We start from the raw sequence: 15,311 nt of genomic DNA, 5'->3' as shown, positions 1-15,311 counted from the left end.
TTCTAAAACAAGCAATGATTCCTTGATCCGTTAATCATAATCTTAATTGAAGCCCCAACAATTATTCAAAATTCCAATCAAAATCCGGACAAATCAATCCGAAACCCAATCGAAACCCGGGATAGTCAATACTTAACGCGGTCACGACTTAACATGTAGATGGAATAAACTCAGACCAAATCAATTCGAAATCTAATCAGAACCGGGATAATCAATACTTCGAGCGGTCACAACACGACCAGTAGACGGAATGAAAGAGCATAAAGTTGGTTGTCTCATGCAAGTCTGGGTAATATTATATGTGCATGTGAATCTAGGAAAAATTTGTATCAAGCTTATCAATGTACGGAAGCTATGCTAGTAAAACTAGCCTGTTTAAACTAAAAAGAATAGATGGACATGCCTAAATGAAAATACTACCATAACAGACCTTTACACAAAACATTTTTTTTTAAAACACAAAATGCCCCTATTGGCCAATGCGCGTGCGTTCCACAGCCAGACGTGGTAGAACGGGCGCATCCACTTGCCCTCCGCGCCACGGGTGCCCCGTGCCTCCTCCGTTCTCCACGCCAACCCCACCAGACGAGCCAGACCGAGCGGCCGCAGCCGCCGCCGCCTTCCCTCCTCTTTTCGTCTCTGACTTTTTCTCCAAGCTCATCTCCCTCCCTCCCTACCCCCGATCTCGGGAGAGCGAGCGAAGCATGTCCTGGCGGTGGGCTCTCGCGCGCCGCGTCGCCGCGCTGGCCGCCGGGAGCGGGGCCGGCGGTGCGGCTCAGGCGCAGAGGCTCCTGACGACCTCGTCCGGCGCGGGCGCCGCCCTACTGGGGCGGCAGCACCTGCCCCTCGCCTCCCAGATTCGGAGCAAGGTCCACTCCCCCTCCCAGCCCCCATCTGTTCGGTTGCGTCGGCGCGGGTGCCCGGTTGCGGCCGCGCGGACACTCCCCGCGATGTGTTTGCGTTTATGCCGACACGTGCTCGTGATCGCATTCGAACTAGCTTGCACTAATCGATTTTTGCTAAGATGATGGTTTATGTTAGTCAGCACGAATAGTACTAGCTGGTCGCCCGGTTAGCCTAGTAACAATGGAACCGGTTGGTGCCTTATATTGCTGTAGCTTTTAGTGAATTTGCGTTTTATGCCATACTGACAAGCTCTGTGCCTTTGGTATGGTTTAGTAGGTGGTGGGTTGCAGAGGAGCTGCTTTCGTGAGCTCCAGATGGCTACATGATGCACAATACCAGGATCGCCCGGATGGGGATTCAAGGTCTCAGGTACTTAAAACCACCTTATTGCCCCCCAAATATTTGTTTTCTGTGTTTTCCAAAAAAAATATTTGTTTTCTGTTCCTCGTTAAAGTACGAACGATCTGTAGATACTTTTTTCTATATCAAGACAATGTATAAGATACTGTTACAAGTATGAAGTAATGATTGACTTTAGATACACGTGAAATTAGTATCATGACCAAAACATGTCTACCAACCGATCAAGGACACAAATACTGGGCTTTTATGGGCCCCACCGCTAAACATATTTCTAATTCCACATGATAAGATAGTCTGAAGAGTCTACATTTTCTCATGCTCTCAGGAACACAGAGATCCTTTTGAATTAGTTGCCGACGATCTATCACTCGTTGCAGATAGATTGCGATCCATGGTGGCTGCTGAGGTCAGTAAGAAATTGGTCCTGTTCATAGAAACATATATTTGTTGTTCTCTGAGCTGCTACATACCAGGGTGATTTAATACTTCATTGATCTCACAATCACCAAAATTGTCATTTTCTATCACCCCGAACTTACTTCAGAGTGGGCACTAATTTTTCATTTTTCAGGTCCCCAAACTGGCATCAGCAGCTGAGTACTTTTTCAAAGTGGGAGCTGAGGGGAAAAAATTCCGACCTACGGTAACATCTCAATTCTACTTTTCATGAACCACTGGCTACAGTATCGTTTCATTTATCTTTGTTGTTTTTAATGCTGTAATCTGTATTGGCAGGTTTTGTTACTGATGGCATCAGCTCTCAAATTCCCCCTGTCAGAATCAACAGAAGGTGGAGTTCTCAGCATCATAGTGGATAAACTCCGCACACCACATCTGAACATTGCAGAGATAACGGAGATGATTCATGTTAGTATTGTATTGTGGCTGTCCTTCAGAGAAGACACATTTGCTATATTTCTATTATTTCTCAAGCTGTTACCTGTCACAGGTCGCAAGCCTTCTGCATGATGATGTTCTAGATGATGCTGATACTAGGCGTGGTGTCAGTTCGTTGAATCTTGTTATGGGGAACAAGGTATTGTAATCTGTTCTCGTAGTAATCACATATGTAGTACATTTACTGAATCTCGAATGTTACCTTTGCACTGAGAATACAAGTAACTCAAATAGTTCACATTTCATAATAAAAACCTATGAGAGCTTTAGCTTCCAGTAAACTGGTATGCATTAGTGTCCAGGGTCTAGGCAAATAAAGGCTTCTTAATTTGGTTTCAGCTTAATATGAATTATATTGGAAATTTGAGGGAAAAAGGCATTGAATTAGCTGTTATTTTTTGTCCTCAAGTTACCACAAGCACTGTTCTGATGTTACAGCATTACAGGGTCAGAAAATTTGATATTTGTTTTCAAAACTGCTTCCTTTGTGTTACTCTACTTCTAAAATGGAGAATCTTCTACATTTGAGATATTTGATGTCAGTATTCCTCATTTGTTTTGCCTGCAGCTCTCTGTATTGGCAGGTGACTTCCTCCTGTCTAGAGCATGTGTGGCACTTGCAGCACTTGGAAACACAGAGGTAAATACATGGTATAATGCATTTGATTAGAGCAATCACAATAACGTGTAATATGCATAGTTCAGGTGACTCGTTGTATCAGTTGTTACCATTGATGTTTAGTTGTTTGACCCATTCATTCACATGTCTGTACCTCTCATTAATGCTGATCTTAAATTGCAATTCCATGCCTGATTGGTATCAGTAGCAGCATTACCGTGCTTGCCACTGCTCTAACTCTAGAGTAACCCTTGTAACTGCAGTGGCCACTTGCCCTTTTCTTGCTTGTTGTCTGTGATTCCGACCGGTCTATCAACTTTTGCAGGTGGTATCCCTAATGGCAACTGCTGTAGAACATCTAGTTACTGGTGAAACTATGCAGATCTCAACAAGCAGAGAGCAACGACAAAGGTTTAATATTTTCTCTCGCCTGCACTTTGTCACTCTAGTCAGATGTAACATATATATTCAAAGAGTTGGAGAGTGAAATTATTGCAATGTTCAATTCTTTATTTTGAATTACATTCCTCGTTCGATCTGTTGGTCTTTGCTAATTAGTTCTGGCATGGGTTCCAAAATATGTGCAGCATGGAATACTACCTGCAGAAGACATACTACAAAACAGCATCACTGATATCAAATAGTTGCAAGGCTGTTGCTGTTCTTGCGGGGCACACTGCTGAGGTCTCAATGCTTGCGTACGAATATGGTCGAAACTTGGTCTGTACCATTTTACATTTCCCTTCATCTTTTCCCGGAATAAGCTCCTAAGCTAATCCTGAAAAATTATTGGCAGCTTAACTAATATGGAATCCATGCAGGGTTTGGCGTTCCAGTTGATTGACGATGTTCTAGATTTCACTGGCACATCCGCATCCCTTGGGAAGGGTTCATTATCTGATATTCGCCATGTAATATTAACTGTTCCCAATTTTTGTCATATTCAGTTTCCTCTGCAATGACTGAACATGTTGCCTTTTCTATCATCTGAAATCGGATTACTCATCATCTTTTACTTGTCATATTATATGTCATAATATTTTGGATAAGGGAAAATTATATAAGCTTTGCTGTTAATAATGCTTTATTAGTGGATACTGCATTCTGCCCAACACAATCCATTTTGCTGAAACTTTTTATTCTTATATTTTGGACACACCACTCACATGACAGACGTCTCACACCAAAATTTTAAGGTTAACAGTATTATTGCTTTTGGTAGGGCAAGCATTTTTTTGTGACTATTTTTGTTGACATGTCAATTTCGCATTCAGAACTGGGTAGAAATAATTATTACTATACTGAATAAGAAGGATATGGCCAGCCTTGAGTAATGCTGTTTGTCTATGTGGTAAAGCTACTGGAATTAGATGTAATGGTTGAGCAAGAGTTGTTGTATCCGCTAAATTACAACTTCAACAGTTAACAAGGCCCACATGCATAGTGATTCTCGCATTCATTCTCATGTTTATGTTGTGTATAATGTGATGGCATTCATGACATAGGGAATCATTACTGCCCCAATTCTATATGCAATGGAGGAATTCCCGCAACTACATGAAGTTGTTGACAGCGGTTTCGACAATCCTGCAAATGTTGAACTTGTGAGTAATTATTTCAGTTTGAGAAGAGGCTTCCTCTTTTTCATTGTTCATTTACCTATAGGGTAAACATGAGGCGGTAACTGTGTCACATGTAACATTATATTTCTTATCATGCTATTGCTGCATGAACACAATGTTTCTAGTGAGAAACCTATTTATACAGGGTAAAATACCAATGATAAAACTGTATTTCATGAAATGGCATGCAGCTCCCATGCATCATCATTTGAGAAAATAGAACTGTATTTCCATGGTTATAAGTTAGGTTGCTAAGTATCACAGTAACAGGGACGGAGAAACCATAAACTGAAGGGTCTACATTTGTGCAAATTGCAGGCCCTTGACTATCTCCAGAAGAGCCGTGGAATTGAAAGGACGAAAGAGCTTGCGCGGGAACATGCTAACCGTGCAATCAAAGCTATAGAAGCCCTCCCGGATAGTGACGACGAGGATGTTCTGACTTCGAGACGCGCTCTTATTGACATAACAGAGAGAGTCATCACAAGGACAAAGTAGCAAGTGTTTGGCACTCCCAAAGTGAATAGAAAGCTGAACCTCGCCACATGCCAAGTATTGCACTTGGAAGATTTTGTATACTCCGGTTCATTGCATTCTTTTCACAGCCCAAGTTTTGTGTAACATTGCTGGAAGTTTAGGACCTGCATTTCTCAGAGCTGTAGGAAGTTTTTTCTCTACAAGTGGCAGCAAAATATGTATATCACGCACTGATTGCAATGGTCGCCAGATATTATGTAGACATATAATTGGGAGCACTGAACCCAATATACGAGAAGAATGGATTGTTGACACCTGCCAGGACTCAAGACTACCATATTAGGCTATTAGCATCTGTTAACCATTCCCTCTGCAAATTTTGGTTTGCTTTTTCTTCTTCTTAAGAGGAGAGGGCCCTAGGAGCAAGAGTTGGATTGAAATCGTTGGTTTCTTTTCACGTCGTTTCTTGAAATAAACTCTTTGGCCATGTTTTGGAATGTTGTATATGTTCATGTTTTAGCCATATTCTGGCATCTTTTATGTTTGTGTTCGGTACAGTGTGCAAACTGAATGTACTCAATCTTCCATAATGACTGAAGCATTACAAAATATATTGGTCATGGCCTCTAGCCGCCTAAATGTTGCATGATTTTTTCACTTCGGCACACCATGTGTGGGTCGACGGACCATCAAAGAATTGGACGCTGCCGAGAGCGTTAGCATCTTGAGGATCTGATCATGACCGTCCAGTTACCTGGCTTGGCTCCAGAACCTCTCTTTGGCCCATGCGATCGCCTCGTCCACCGCGGCGGCGCCGACGCTATCGATGTCGTCGCCGTCGTCCATCAGCAGCGGCGCCCGCTCCCTCACCTCCCTCACCACCTCCTCCAGCCGCCGCGGCGTCCTCGCCAGCGGGTTGGTGAAGAGCGACGACGACGTGGCCGACGGCGGCGAGTAGTAGTACCCGTAGTCGGCGCCGGAGTAGTCGGTGATGGTGGTCTCGGCCGCCGGTGACCGCGCGCCGCCCGTCTGCCGGAAGCTGGGCGCGTTGCTGCTGGTCTCCGGGTTCGACGTGAAGCAGCAGAAGTTGCTGCTCCCGCGCTGGTGCCGGCGGCGGCTCGCGGCCGCCGAGCCGTCTGCGGCTCTGCTGTGGTTCGATCTGCCGGCCTTGGCGTCGCCGTAGTAGTAGCGAGCCGCCGGGTACGCGGCCGTCGAGCACGTGAAGCTGCTCTGGTACTCCCCAATCGTCGACGTTGATGACGGCGGCGACGAGTCGTACCGCCGCGAAGGGATCGTCACCGGCCTGACAAAAACGACACGAAGATCGTGTCAGCGCCGGTGATCACGATGCATATGCATGACGCATTTTTCACGTGCTTCTCTAGCCAGGCACGACTGTCACTGTCAGTCAGTGAGCTCCTACCTGAGCCTCGAAGTGAATGAGGAGAGCGTGGCGTCGGCGCGGCTGCCGGTGGCCACCGGCCGGCAGAAGCCGGAAGGCAACTCGTCGGAGCTGACCGCCGACGACGACTTTGACTTGGACCTCGACCTCGACCTCGTGTGACGACGGGCGCCGAAGATGTCGTCAAAGAAGCCCTGCTCCGTGGGCACGGCCGCCGCGCGTCCGTCGGCGTACGGCCGGCGGCAGAAGGCCTCGGCGCCGCCGTAGTTCATGTACTGGTGGCCCGCCGGGGAGTGGTAGTCGGCAGCCTCGCCGCCGAAGCTGCGGAGGAGCACTGTGCGCGGCGGCCCGCCGTACACGTCCCGGAAGTCGTCCGGCGCCAGGCTCTGGTGGCCGCCGCCGGCGAGCTGCTGGTCCGACGACCGCTGCCGCGGCAGCACCGAGCCCATCGTGCACCTCCACGACTCGTCCATCCTCTCTCCACGACAGCTAAGCGTGTGCCTCTGGCTTATGCGTGAGAGCTTTGTTGTGAGAAGAGAAGATGGTGATCTTTATACAAAGGCGACCGAGGCCAAGCAGGAAAGCTTGATGCTTTTGGCTCGTCAGATGCATGTGTATATATACTAGCTCATTCAGACTGCAGCACTGCTTGCAGGTACAGAAACAGTACGAACAAGTACTGTTGGCATCTATCAAACTGCACATGTTGATCGATCTCCAACTAATTTTGCTGTCTAGAAGTAAACTGATTCTGTAACTAGTGTTTTTGCCTCTGCTGAAGTGTTTGTATTTTCCAATAGTGTATACATACATAAACATGGCTATGTAGCCAGTCAAACTTCCCCTATCCTGCATGATTAAGCACTCAACTCACCATAATCATGTGTAATATATAGCTTGCTAATCCTAGCACATGGAGAAGCTGCTGGTTCATATATATACTACCATGAATACAGGCTTTAGAGTTGTTAAAACTAACATTGCTTGTGTGGCTATCAGGTAAATTGACATGTTTAGTTTTCTGTTGCTTAGCTGTTGATGTGGTATGGGATAAGATAGTTAGATGAATGATGTATGCAACAGGGGAGTAACCAATGGATTGATTGGTAATAACTTTTTGGAGGGGAGGAGGCATGTGATATGGGATGATTGTGTTGTGCCACCCTCTTTGCAGACACAGCATCATGGTGGTTGATCCATGGACTTATTCTTCCAATATCCTCACTCTTCTTATATTAAGAAAACAATCTCCCTTTTCCACTTTACACTACTACCCACTTTTGTTTCCTTTTTGTTTTTTTATTGTTGTTTATTTTTGGTTCTTTGCCCTGTTGCACTCAACTATGTGATCACTAGGACACTAGGATTAGGATTTAAGTGTGGCACCAATTAATTACCCATTTGAAAGCTTAACAGTCCAGGACCAATCCAGTGTTCATGGAAAAGGTCCCAGGCAGACAGATCAAAGTGGCTAATTACTCTAGCAACAGGCAAACCTTTTTTTTTCTAGACCAATCACTATGCTTTTTTTTTTGCGGGTAACCAATCACTAAGCATACTCTGCCTCAAGTTTAAACAACACTAGCAACTTGAGGCACAACAACTCAGGAGCAGCTCATTATCAGGGTGCAAATCATGTGGAGTGTGCTTAAAGCTGTAAGCTAGGGTACTAAAAGTGAGCTGCAAGTTGTGACTGCAGATGCCACTATACATCATGCATGTTTAACAACTCCAACAAAATCTTGGGCACAATCACATGGATATTTAGTTTACTGCCCTGAGAAACACTCCAAGATCCACATATCCAACTGTGCCTCCCTGTATGATCTACGGAGATCATGTAATCCACAGCAGCTCAGCATTTTGCTTCCCTGTATGATTTATGGAGATCATTTAACCCACAGCAGCTCAGCATTTAGCTTAAAGCTATCTGAATCAGAAATATGTAAAGTAGGCTCGTGCAAGTGTATCAGCTTATTTGATGCATAAAATTCATCTCAAATGAACATCTTTTTTTTTTGCAGCTGCTGGTCCCGTTGTGTTCTTCCCATGATCAGTCAGTCAGTCACAATTCAGAGCATGCAGATCAGGTATGTCTCTCCATTCATTGGCCATCATGAATCCAAGTCAAATTTCGAGCTTGACTCCATACGCATGGTGCACTTTTTCAGATTCTTTTTTTTTAACAAAATGACTTTTCAGAGTGTAAAAATTGATGTTCCCGCTTGTACTAGCATCACGTCCAATTTGGGTTTGAGATTAGTGCTCTCGTGCTCTGTCAGATGAGCTTTGCCATACTTGCAAGGCTGTCAACATCTAAAAAGGAATTTAAAAGCCAGTTTTAAAACATACCGATCAGGTAGAAATGCTTTGATTCTTTCATATTCAGGTAGGTTGCAGCAAGAACAATGCCAGCCGGCCGCCACGCCATTTGTCTGCCAGGCAGCCTCTTGCAGGGCGTGAGCTCGAGATCGATTCGATGCAGCAGCAGACAGGCGGAAGGATCCGAATGATTCAGTGTCCCACAAGGCGCGGGCAGGCCATGCAAAGACGCAGCACGAAGCGATCGGAGAGAGAGCCGCGATGATGCGCATGATTCGCCGGTGTCCCCCGCGCCCGCGGCAAAAGCTCGCGGCGCCAACATTTCTGCGAGCAAAGGAGGAGCAGCGCCGCAGCTGCTGGGGCTTTGATGTTCTCCCGGGCAAATTCTGAAGACGCAAAAGCCAGCTCTGAAAAGAAGCGTAAAGATCATGAGCAGGAGAGCAATCTACGCAAAGCGCCATGATAACTGATAAGCGCTGCAATTTGTGGGAGCTAATGGAGGAGTAAAATAACTGAAAGATGGAATGCTTTCGTTTGGAATTTCAGGTACATCTCCAGGTGAGACACTGAATATGCCTGCCGAGCGAATTGGGATCTAACTTTGCAACAGTGATCCATGGAGAACATGCCGAACAAATCGACATGCCGATTATGCAGCTTTGAGAGACAAGCTCATGATGATGCACCACGAATTAGCAGCATACAGTAGTGGCAGAGGAATGGAACACCATGGCTTTTGAGCTTCTGATACCGCCATTGCAAGCATACATGTGGACCACCAGCAATGTTCAGAGCAGAGGGGTGACCAGACAAGAGACCAAACAATGCCTGCAAATTGCAAAGCTTTCCAGGCTTTAAAAGAAGCAAGAGCTCAGCTTTACACACATGCACATGAGACCAAATTACACCTTTCTCCTTTTTTGCTCTCTTTGTACACACACTCATCATAAAAGGAACAGGGGGCTCTGACAGAACAAAATAGGAGAGGTTCATCATACAGTTGGAGTTGGAGTTGGCCGTTACCGAAGAATTCACATGCAAGACAATGCAAGGATATAATTGAAACTATTTCATGGGTTGTTCATGTTAACTTCACCTTTCCTCCAATCTTGTGCATGTTTTTGTGTTCCGACGCAATCTGTTGAGGTTAATTTTGCCTTTCGCTTCCCAAATTGACAGTAGAAATAAAGCGAAGGTCGTCCAAATCACAGCAGGAAGTGAGATCCAAACTGCAGCTTTTGCCTTTTAAGCCTTTTCTAGGCAAGAATAAGATGACTTCGTGGGTTTGAGAGACAATGTGAAATATATGTTTGGGTCTTGCTGTGCGGGCTAATAAAATCATGTAAAAGCTTGGTTTACACAGGGATTGCAGCTTTATGTTGGGCGATTTGGTGTTCCAGAAATGATATTGTCTTCCAAAAAACCAAACATCCTTGCAGATCCTTTTCAGAGCCACTTATCTTACAAGAGCCTGGGCGATTTTTCAGGAGGAGGACAGGAAAGCCATTGCCACTGCTTGCCGCATGCTAGAGACGGTGGGGATGGATTTTTTTGCAACAAATGGGTGGATGTTTAACAATAGGCTTAGTTTGTAATCTTTTTCCTACTCTATTGCGATAAACGTTTGTAATAATTGGCCGGATACACCTCTTTTGTAGATGCCGGGATTTGACAATTCCTTTATCTAAAAAAAGATGCCTTCGTGAAGTTTGTAGCTTTATCTTCTTTAATGGCGGTGTAGCCTTGTTGTATGTGCAAAGGTGAAACAGAGTTGTAAGGCCTTGGTCATGTGGACTAAAGTTTGTGCATTGGCAAGATGAAACATGGATCTTTAATCTTTAACGGGCTATATATGCTGAAAACCATGGAACAATGTGCAAATCGCCTGGCATGCAGTACTAAGTTCAGCGCGCCATAGTGCCCCCACAAAAACCCTAGCTCCACCCATCGGGAGAAGCCCTGAAGTGAAGGGAAGGCTCACCGCTCCACCACCGACCACGCCACCTCTACCTCGTCGCCGGCGCCACAGCCAGCGTGTGCAACAGGGGCGGAGCCAAGAATTTATTTTTTTCATTATTAGGGAGGGCAACCATATTAATTTATATAAAAATTTAATTAAATTTCAAATTTATAATGCAAATTTGGGAATCATAGGGGGCCAGGCCCCTGCCCCCCCCCCCAAGCTACGCCCCTGGTGCAACAGCACTTTTCACAAGGTGAAAGAACACGTTCTTTGTCCCTTAGTTAAGAAACCACCCTCTGATCTACTCCTAGACAATCCCTTAGATCTAACATATCTAGATCTGTGTGGGGGTGACCGGAGACCACCTCAGTATTACCGTGATACGAATCGCTGTAGCACATAAACTGGTTTATGAAAGATTTCAACTAAAATATAGATGCAAAGATCATGTAATGCAATCATCTATCTACATGTAAATTTGAGTTGAACAAAAGCTTGCGTAGAGTGGAAAACAGAAATCAACAAGTTGCGGATAAGACGGAAATTTGTAGGGGTGTTAATTGATAACCTTTAGATGCACCTCCAATCCTCTTTAGTTCAAATTTTGTACTACTTCTTCAAAATCAAATCTCATTTTGAAAAAATAGTACAAAAGTTTGAACTAAAGAAGATTGGAGGTACACCTAAGGGTCACCAATTAACACCCCTAGAAATTTGTATTTTAAACACTCCAAATATAAGCTTCACAAAGTTGACATTATGAACATGGACTTCGCAAATTTGCCATCCATATCATGGACACATTGATTTTTTTTTTTTTGACATTGTGGCTCTTTCGTTGATTTTATTTCCATTTACTAGCTTGTGAAATGACAAAACTGCTGCAAAGCTTTACATGCATGTACCTCTGGTTGGTTGGATCAGATCGATTAATTGGTCCTGTTTGGTTTGCGCTAGAATTCCTAGGGCTAGAAGAGAATCTTGCAGGCATGAAGGTCTAAATGAAGTCTATTTGCAAAACTTTTTCAGAGATGCACGTAACTTTTCGCGACGAATATAATGACGATAATTTTGATGATTGGCTACAATGATGCTACATTAACTATCCTCTAATCACGCGGTCAAAGGTCTCATTATATTCGTCTCATGCTACAGGAACCTAATTCTGGAGTGACTTTGTTTAACACCGTAATTAGCGGTCAAAGTGTTACTATTCCTGGAATTCCTGAAAATCAAACAAGGCCATTAATGAAAATGCTGCGAGAGGTATGTGCATCTGCCACGAATGCTGCGCAATCACAGCCTGCCTCGTGCCAATCGTTGCTGGGACTCCACCGTTCGACAATGTCCAGATCGGCATGTCGTGCTTCTCTGGTCTTCCCCCATCCATCTGTTCGCTCCCTATGAACTCACTTGGCTTGCTCTCCAACTTTAATTCTTCGAAACCTGCACAAGCTTACACTTCAACTGCCACTTGCAGGATGGGCGGCGTCGAGCGTCTTGCATCGCGGTGACTTCGACTAGCACTGTGGCCAAACCCAATCGATCCAACTGATTAGAGGTCAAGGGGATTTGTCACTTCACATACATGCTAAATGGGAAAAGGAAAATAAAATCAATAAAAGACGCACAATGTCAAGAAATCAATACGCCAACGATATGTAGGGCAATTTTGTGAAACCCATGTTTTAATACTTCGTAGTGTCAAATATGCGAAGCCTCATGTTTGGAGTGTCAAAATCCAATACAGTACATGTTATAGTTGCAACCACAACAATCGTGCTAGCTTCTCTTTGTTTTCGTGCATGCTCTATCCCTTCATTTTGTATAAGTTTTTGTTCAAATTCAAATTTTGCGTTCATATAGATAATTGCATGCTCTATCCCTTCTTTTTTTTTTGATGCACCTGTTTATGTGACGTGAAGAATGGGCCGTGCGCTTGGTTTACTGGGCCGTAATCCTTTGGACCGCATTCGAGTTCGCCTGTAAAAATCTGCTGGGCTGGTTTTTCCTCGATAATAACGCGCCGTCGTCGTCTTTGTCAAAAACGAAAAAGTGGGCTTCAAAATTGACGCGTTGAAACTGGGCCCAATGCTCGGAAGGCCCACGTATCGCTCTGGGCCTGAGATGCATGGAAACGGTGAAGCGGAGTGTGGTGCGGCCCATTCAGCACGAAAAATGTTCTCGTCCGCCCCCTCAACAACTTTACTGTCAGTGTACCAACACCTGCCGGATGCAGCACCATCGGCAAGCAACGTTCCGAGGCAAAATGCCATGTCAATGGTCCATGGAAGAGCGAAGCAGGAGAGGTCGACACGGTCGAGCAAGCTGTCTGTCTGCCATGGATGGAGTAGCTGAAGGAGCTTTGACCGATCCAGGTCAATAAACTCACACACCTGAATCTGAATGGAATCTTTGGATGAACCCGGGGAGCTGGTAGTGGTAGCTGCTGCTGAGGCCTTGTTTAGTTGGTGAAAAATTTTAGATTTTAAAACTGTAACACTTTTGTTGTTATTTAACAATTAATATATAATCATAGACTAATTAGATTTAAAAGATTTGTCTCATCATTTACAGCTAAACTGTATAATTGGTTATTTTTTAAATTACATTTAATGCTCCATACATGTATCTAAAAATTCGATGTAACAGAAAATTTTGAATTTTTTTGGAAACGCCTGAGTTCTGACGCTGCCGCGGCTGCCACCGTCTCCGCGACCACCTCTGCAGCTCAGCTCGACGCAGAGACGGTTTTTTGGAAGAATATCAGGGCGGTTTTTTCTTTTTTATATTTTTTAAAAATTAAAATTTCAAAAATATATGTCCGTTTTGAAATATTTCAAAAATATACCCCGGTCGCCCTCCCATAGGGCGACAGGCCCAAAGTGCAAATTTTTTTTTCTTCAAATTTGCAACGAAGTCCCTGGAGAAAAAAAGGGGGGGTTGTCGCCCCCCCAACGGGCGACAGGGGCCTGTCGCCCACCCCTCGGGCGACAGGGTCCTGTCGCCCGTTGGGGGGCGACAGGCCCCCCTTTTTTCCAGGGACCTATTTTGAGCTATTCGAGCGTGTATTCGTCATCATCGTCGGCAAGATCTCGGCCGCTAACTTCTACCGCACGTAACTTGTCCTTCATTAAATCACAGGAAAAAATCGCAAGAACTTCCCTTATTTCACGAGCATTATGGAACCCACAAACATAATAAGTTCACATTAATAATATCTATAGAAACAAATGACAAGTAACCTACCACAATCATAAACATCGAATACAAATAAGCGGTCCACAGCTATCTCATTACAAATAAACATCAGATACATCTAACCACCCCTAGGGCGTCGGACCCTCTTAGCCCTCTGCTGGGCACGGACATGGCCCTCAGAGTAGGTGAGAATATCCGGAGACCTCACCTGTCGCTCAGGACGCGCAAGGGGCTGCGGTGTCTGCTGCTGAGAGATCCCAAGTGGTGCTCCTTCTAGCTGTGAATACCCCAAGACATCGGGGCCACCTTGCGCGGCAGGCTCTTCTGGACTCAAGCTGTCGAAGTCGTCTAAGGTGAAGGTCTCGTTATCTGGTCGAAAGAAGGAAGAAGAAGGTCCGGCGCCCGCATCGGGGTAGAATCCTACGAAAAAAATGTGGATGTTAGCGTACGCTCGTATATTTTGTCATGCCATGTAGAAACCGAAATACGAAACATAAACTAACCTGTGTAGGCCGGTATCTGTGGCCCCGGTACCATCCCTGGATACGGTCCGCCAACTGGTGCTGTCCCTCTAAACATTCCAGTATGGCCGAACGCAGTAGCTGGATCGTATCCTGTATGTGATATTAGTAAATATGTAGGAACACTTGATGTAATTTTAAAGAGATATGTACGTTACCTGCACTTGGGAAGAACTGCGACGTCGGTCCGTGCATGGTCGACGGACACGGGAACGACGACGAGGCCTGAGACAACCCGTGACTGTCTTCGTACTGCACACGGCTTCCGAAGTTGTGCACTACCTGACGCAACTGATCACGCTGCCTCGACCATGCCTCTGTCTGCTCAAACTGGGTCATTGGGGATCTGGCACGTACCCTCGTCAAGTAAGTCGAGCAGTCCGTCTCCATCATGTTGCAAAGGCGAAACTGCATCAATTCAGTAAAGTTACAGTTACAAACACATGAATTATCTTATGAATATGATTATATATATATGCAAATATGATTAAGAGACTCACCGCGCCAGCTAGTGCCTCCACGTGGTGCCGGCCATATCCATCCTGAGGCCTCGCCTGGTGTGGCTGCGGGTGAGTGTCAACAAAAACCAGACGAGCCCGAGTCCGAGGTAAGTACCAGGTGAGGTAAGCCCTAAAGGAGCTATCTGTGTGTGGTCCTGTTGGATAGACAAGAGCTCGTCTGCCTGTTCCCATTGGTCCACCCACGGCTGGATCTTGGTGAGCCAATCATCAGAGCACGGCAAGCCACTCCTTGACAACCTACAAAGTGGACCACGAAGAATCGTTAGATTCGACACGAATGTATGAGCCAAGTTCATTCATAATTACCTGTGGTCCTGGCGACTGACGCGCTCCAACGCGGTGGGCACCGGAAACTCCTGGAGCTGTCCAAACTGTCTCCTGACTCTCCAGGGGTAATATGCCTCAACCGCGATGTCATAAACCAGGACAGCGGAAGTAAGCCACAGGCTCGCATTCGCGGAGCAGTGCGAAAACAGGCCTGCTGGTGCACGGGTAGC

The 15,311-nt window shown here is 45.4% G+C and overlaps 2 protein-coding genes across 3 annotated transcripts; one reads left to right on the top strand and one right to left on the bottom strand.

Annotated features, from left to right (window-relative positions):
- Positions 1 to 600: 600 nt before the first annotated feature.
- On the top strand, positions 601 to 5,382 carry LOC120668443 (solanesyl-diphosphate synthase 1, mitochondrial-like). 2 transcript variants are annotated; one of them, XM_039948153.1, is made up of 12 exons: positions 601 to 869; positions 1,183 to 1,275; positions 1,595 to 1,675; positions 1,841 to 1,912; positions 2,005 to 2,136; positions 2,219 to 2,305; positions 2,735 to 2,806; positions 3,111 to 3,196; positions 3,373 to 3,505; positions 3,607 to 3,696; positions 4,291 to 4,389; positions 4,726 to 5,382. In XM_039948153.1, exons 1-12 carry the CDS (start codon positions 705 to 707, stop codon positions 4,903 to 4,905), a joined length of 1,290 nt encoding a protein of 429 aa, XP_039804087.1. In that variant the 5' UTR covers positions 601 to 704; the 3' UTR covers positions 4,906 to 5,382. The 2 variants fall into 2 exon arrangements, with proteins under 2 accessions (XP_039804087.1, XP_039804088.1); XM_039948154.1 differs by having other exon boundaries at positions 607 to 869; positions 1,180 to 1,275.
- A 66-nt stretch (positions 5,383 to 5,448) lies between these two features.
- LOC120668444 lies at positions 5,449 to 7,006 on the bottom strand. The gene is made up of 2 exons (XM_039948156.1): positions 6,308 to 7,006; positions 5,449 to 6,187 (listed from the first exon to the last, which is right to left on the bottom strand). The coding sequence occupies exons 1-2, from the start codon at positions 6,757 to 6,759 to the stop codon at positions 5,635 to 5,637; spliced, it is 1,005 nt and encodes a 334-aa protein (XP_039804090.1). The 5' UTR covers positions 6,760 to 7,006; the 3' UTR covers positions 5,449 to 5,634.
- Between the last annotated feature and the right edge of the window lie 8,305 nt (positions 7,007 to 15,311).

This window comes from Panicum virgatum, chromosome 4N (assembly GCF_016808335.1).
Source record: "Panicum virgatum strain AP13 chromosome 4N, P.virgatum_v5, whole genome shotgun sequence".
In the NCBI taxonomy this organism is placed as follows: Eukaryota; Viridiplantae; Streptophyta; class Magnoliopsida; order Poales; family Poaceae; genus Panicum; species Panicum virgatum.
The sequence above is the reverse complement of the archived record's forward strand: the minus strand, read 5'-3'. Positions and strand labels throughout refer to the sequence as shown.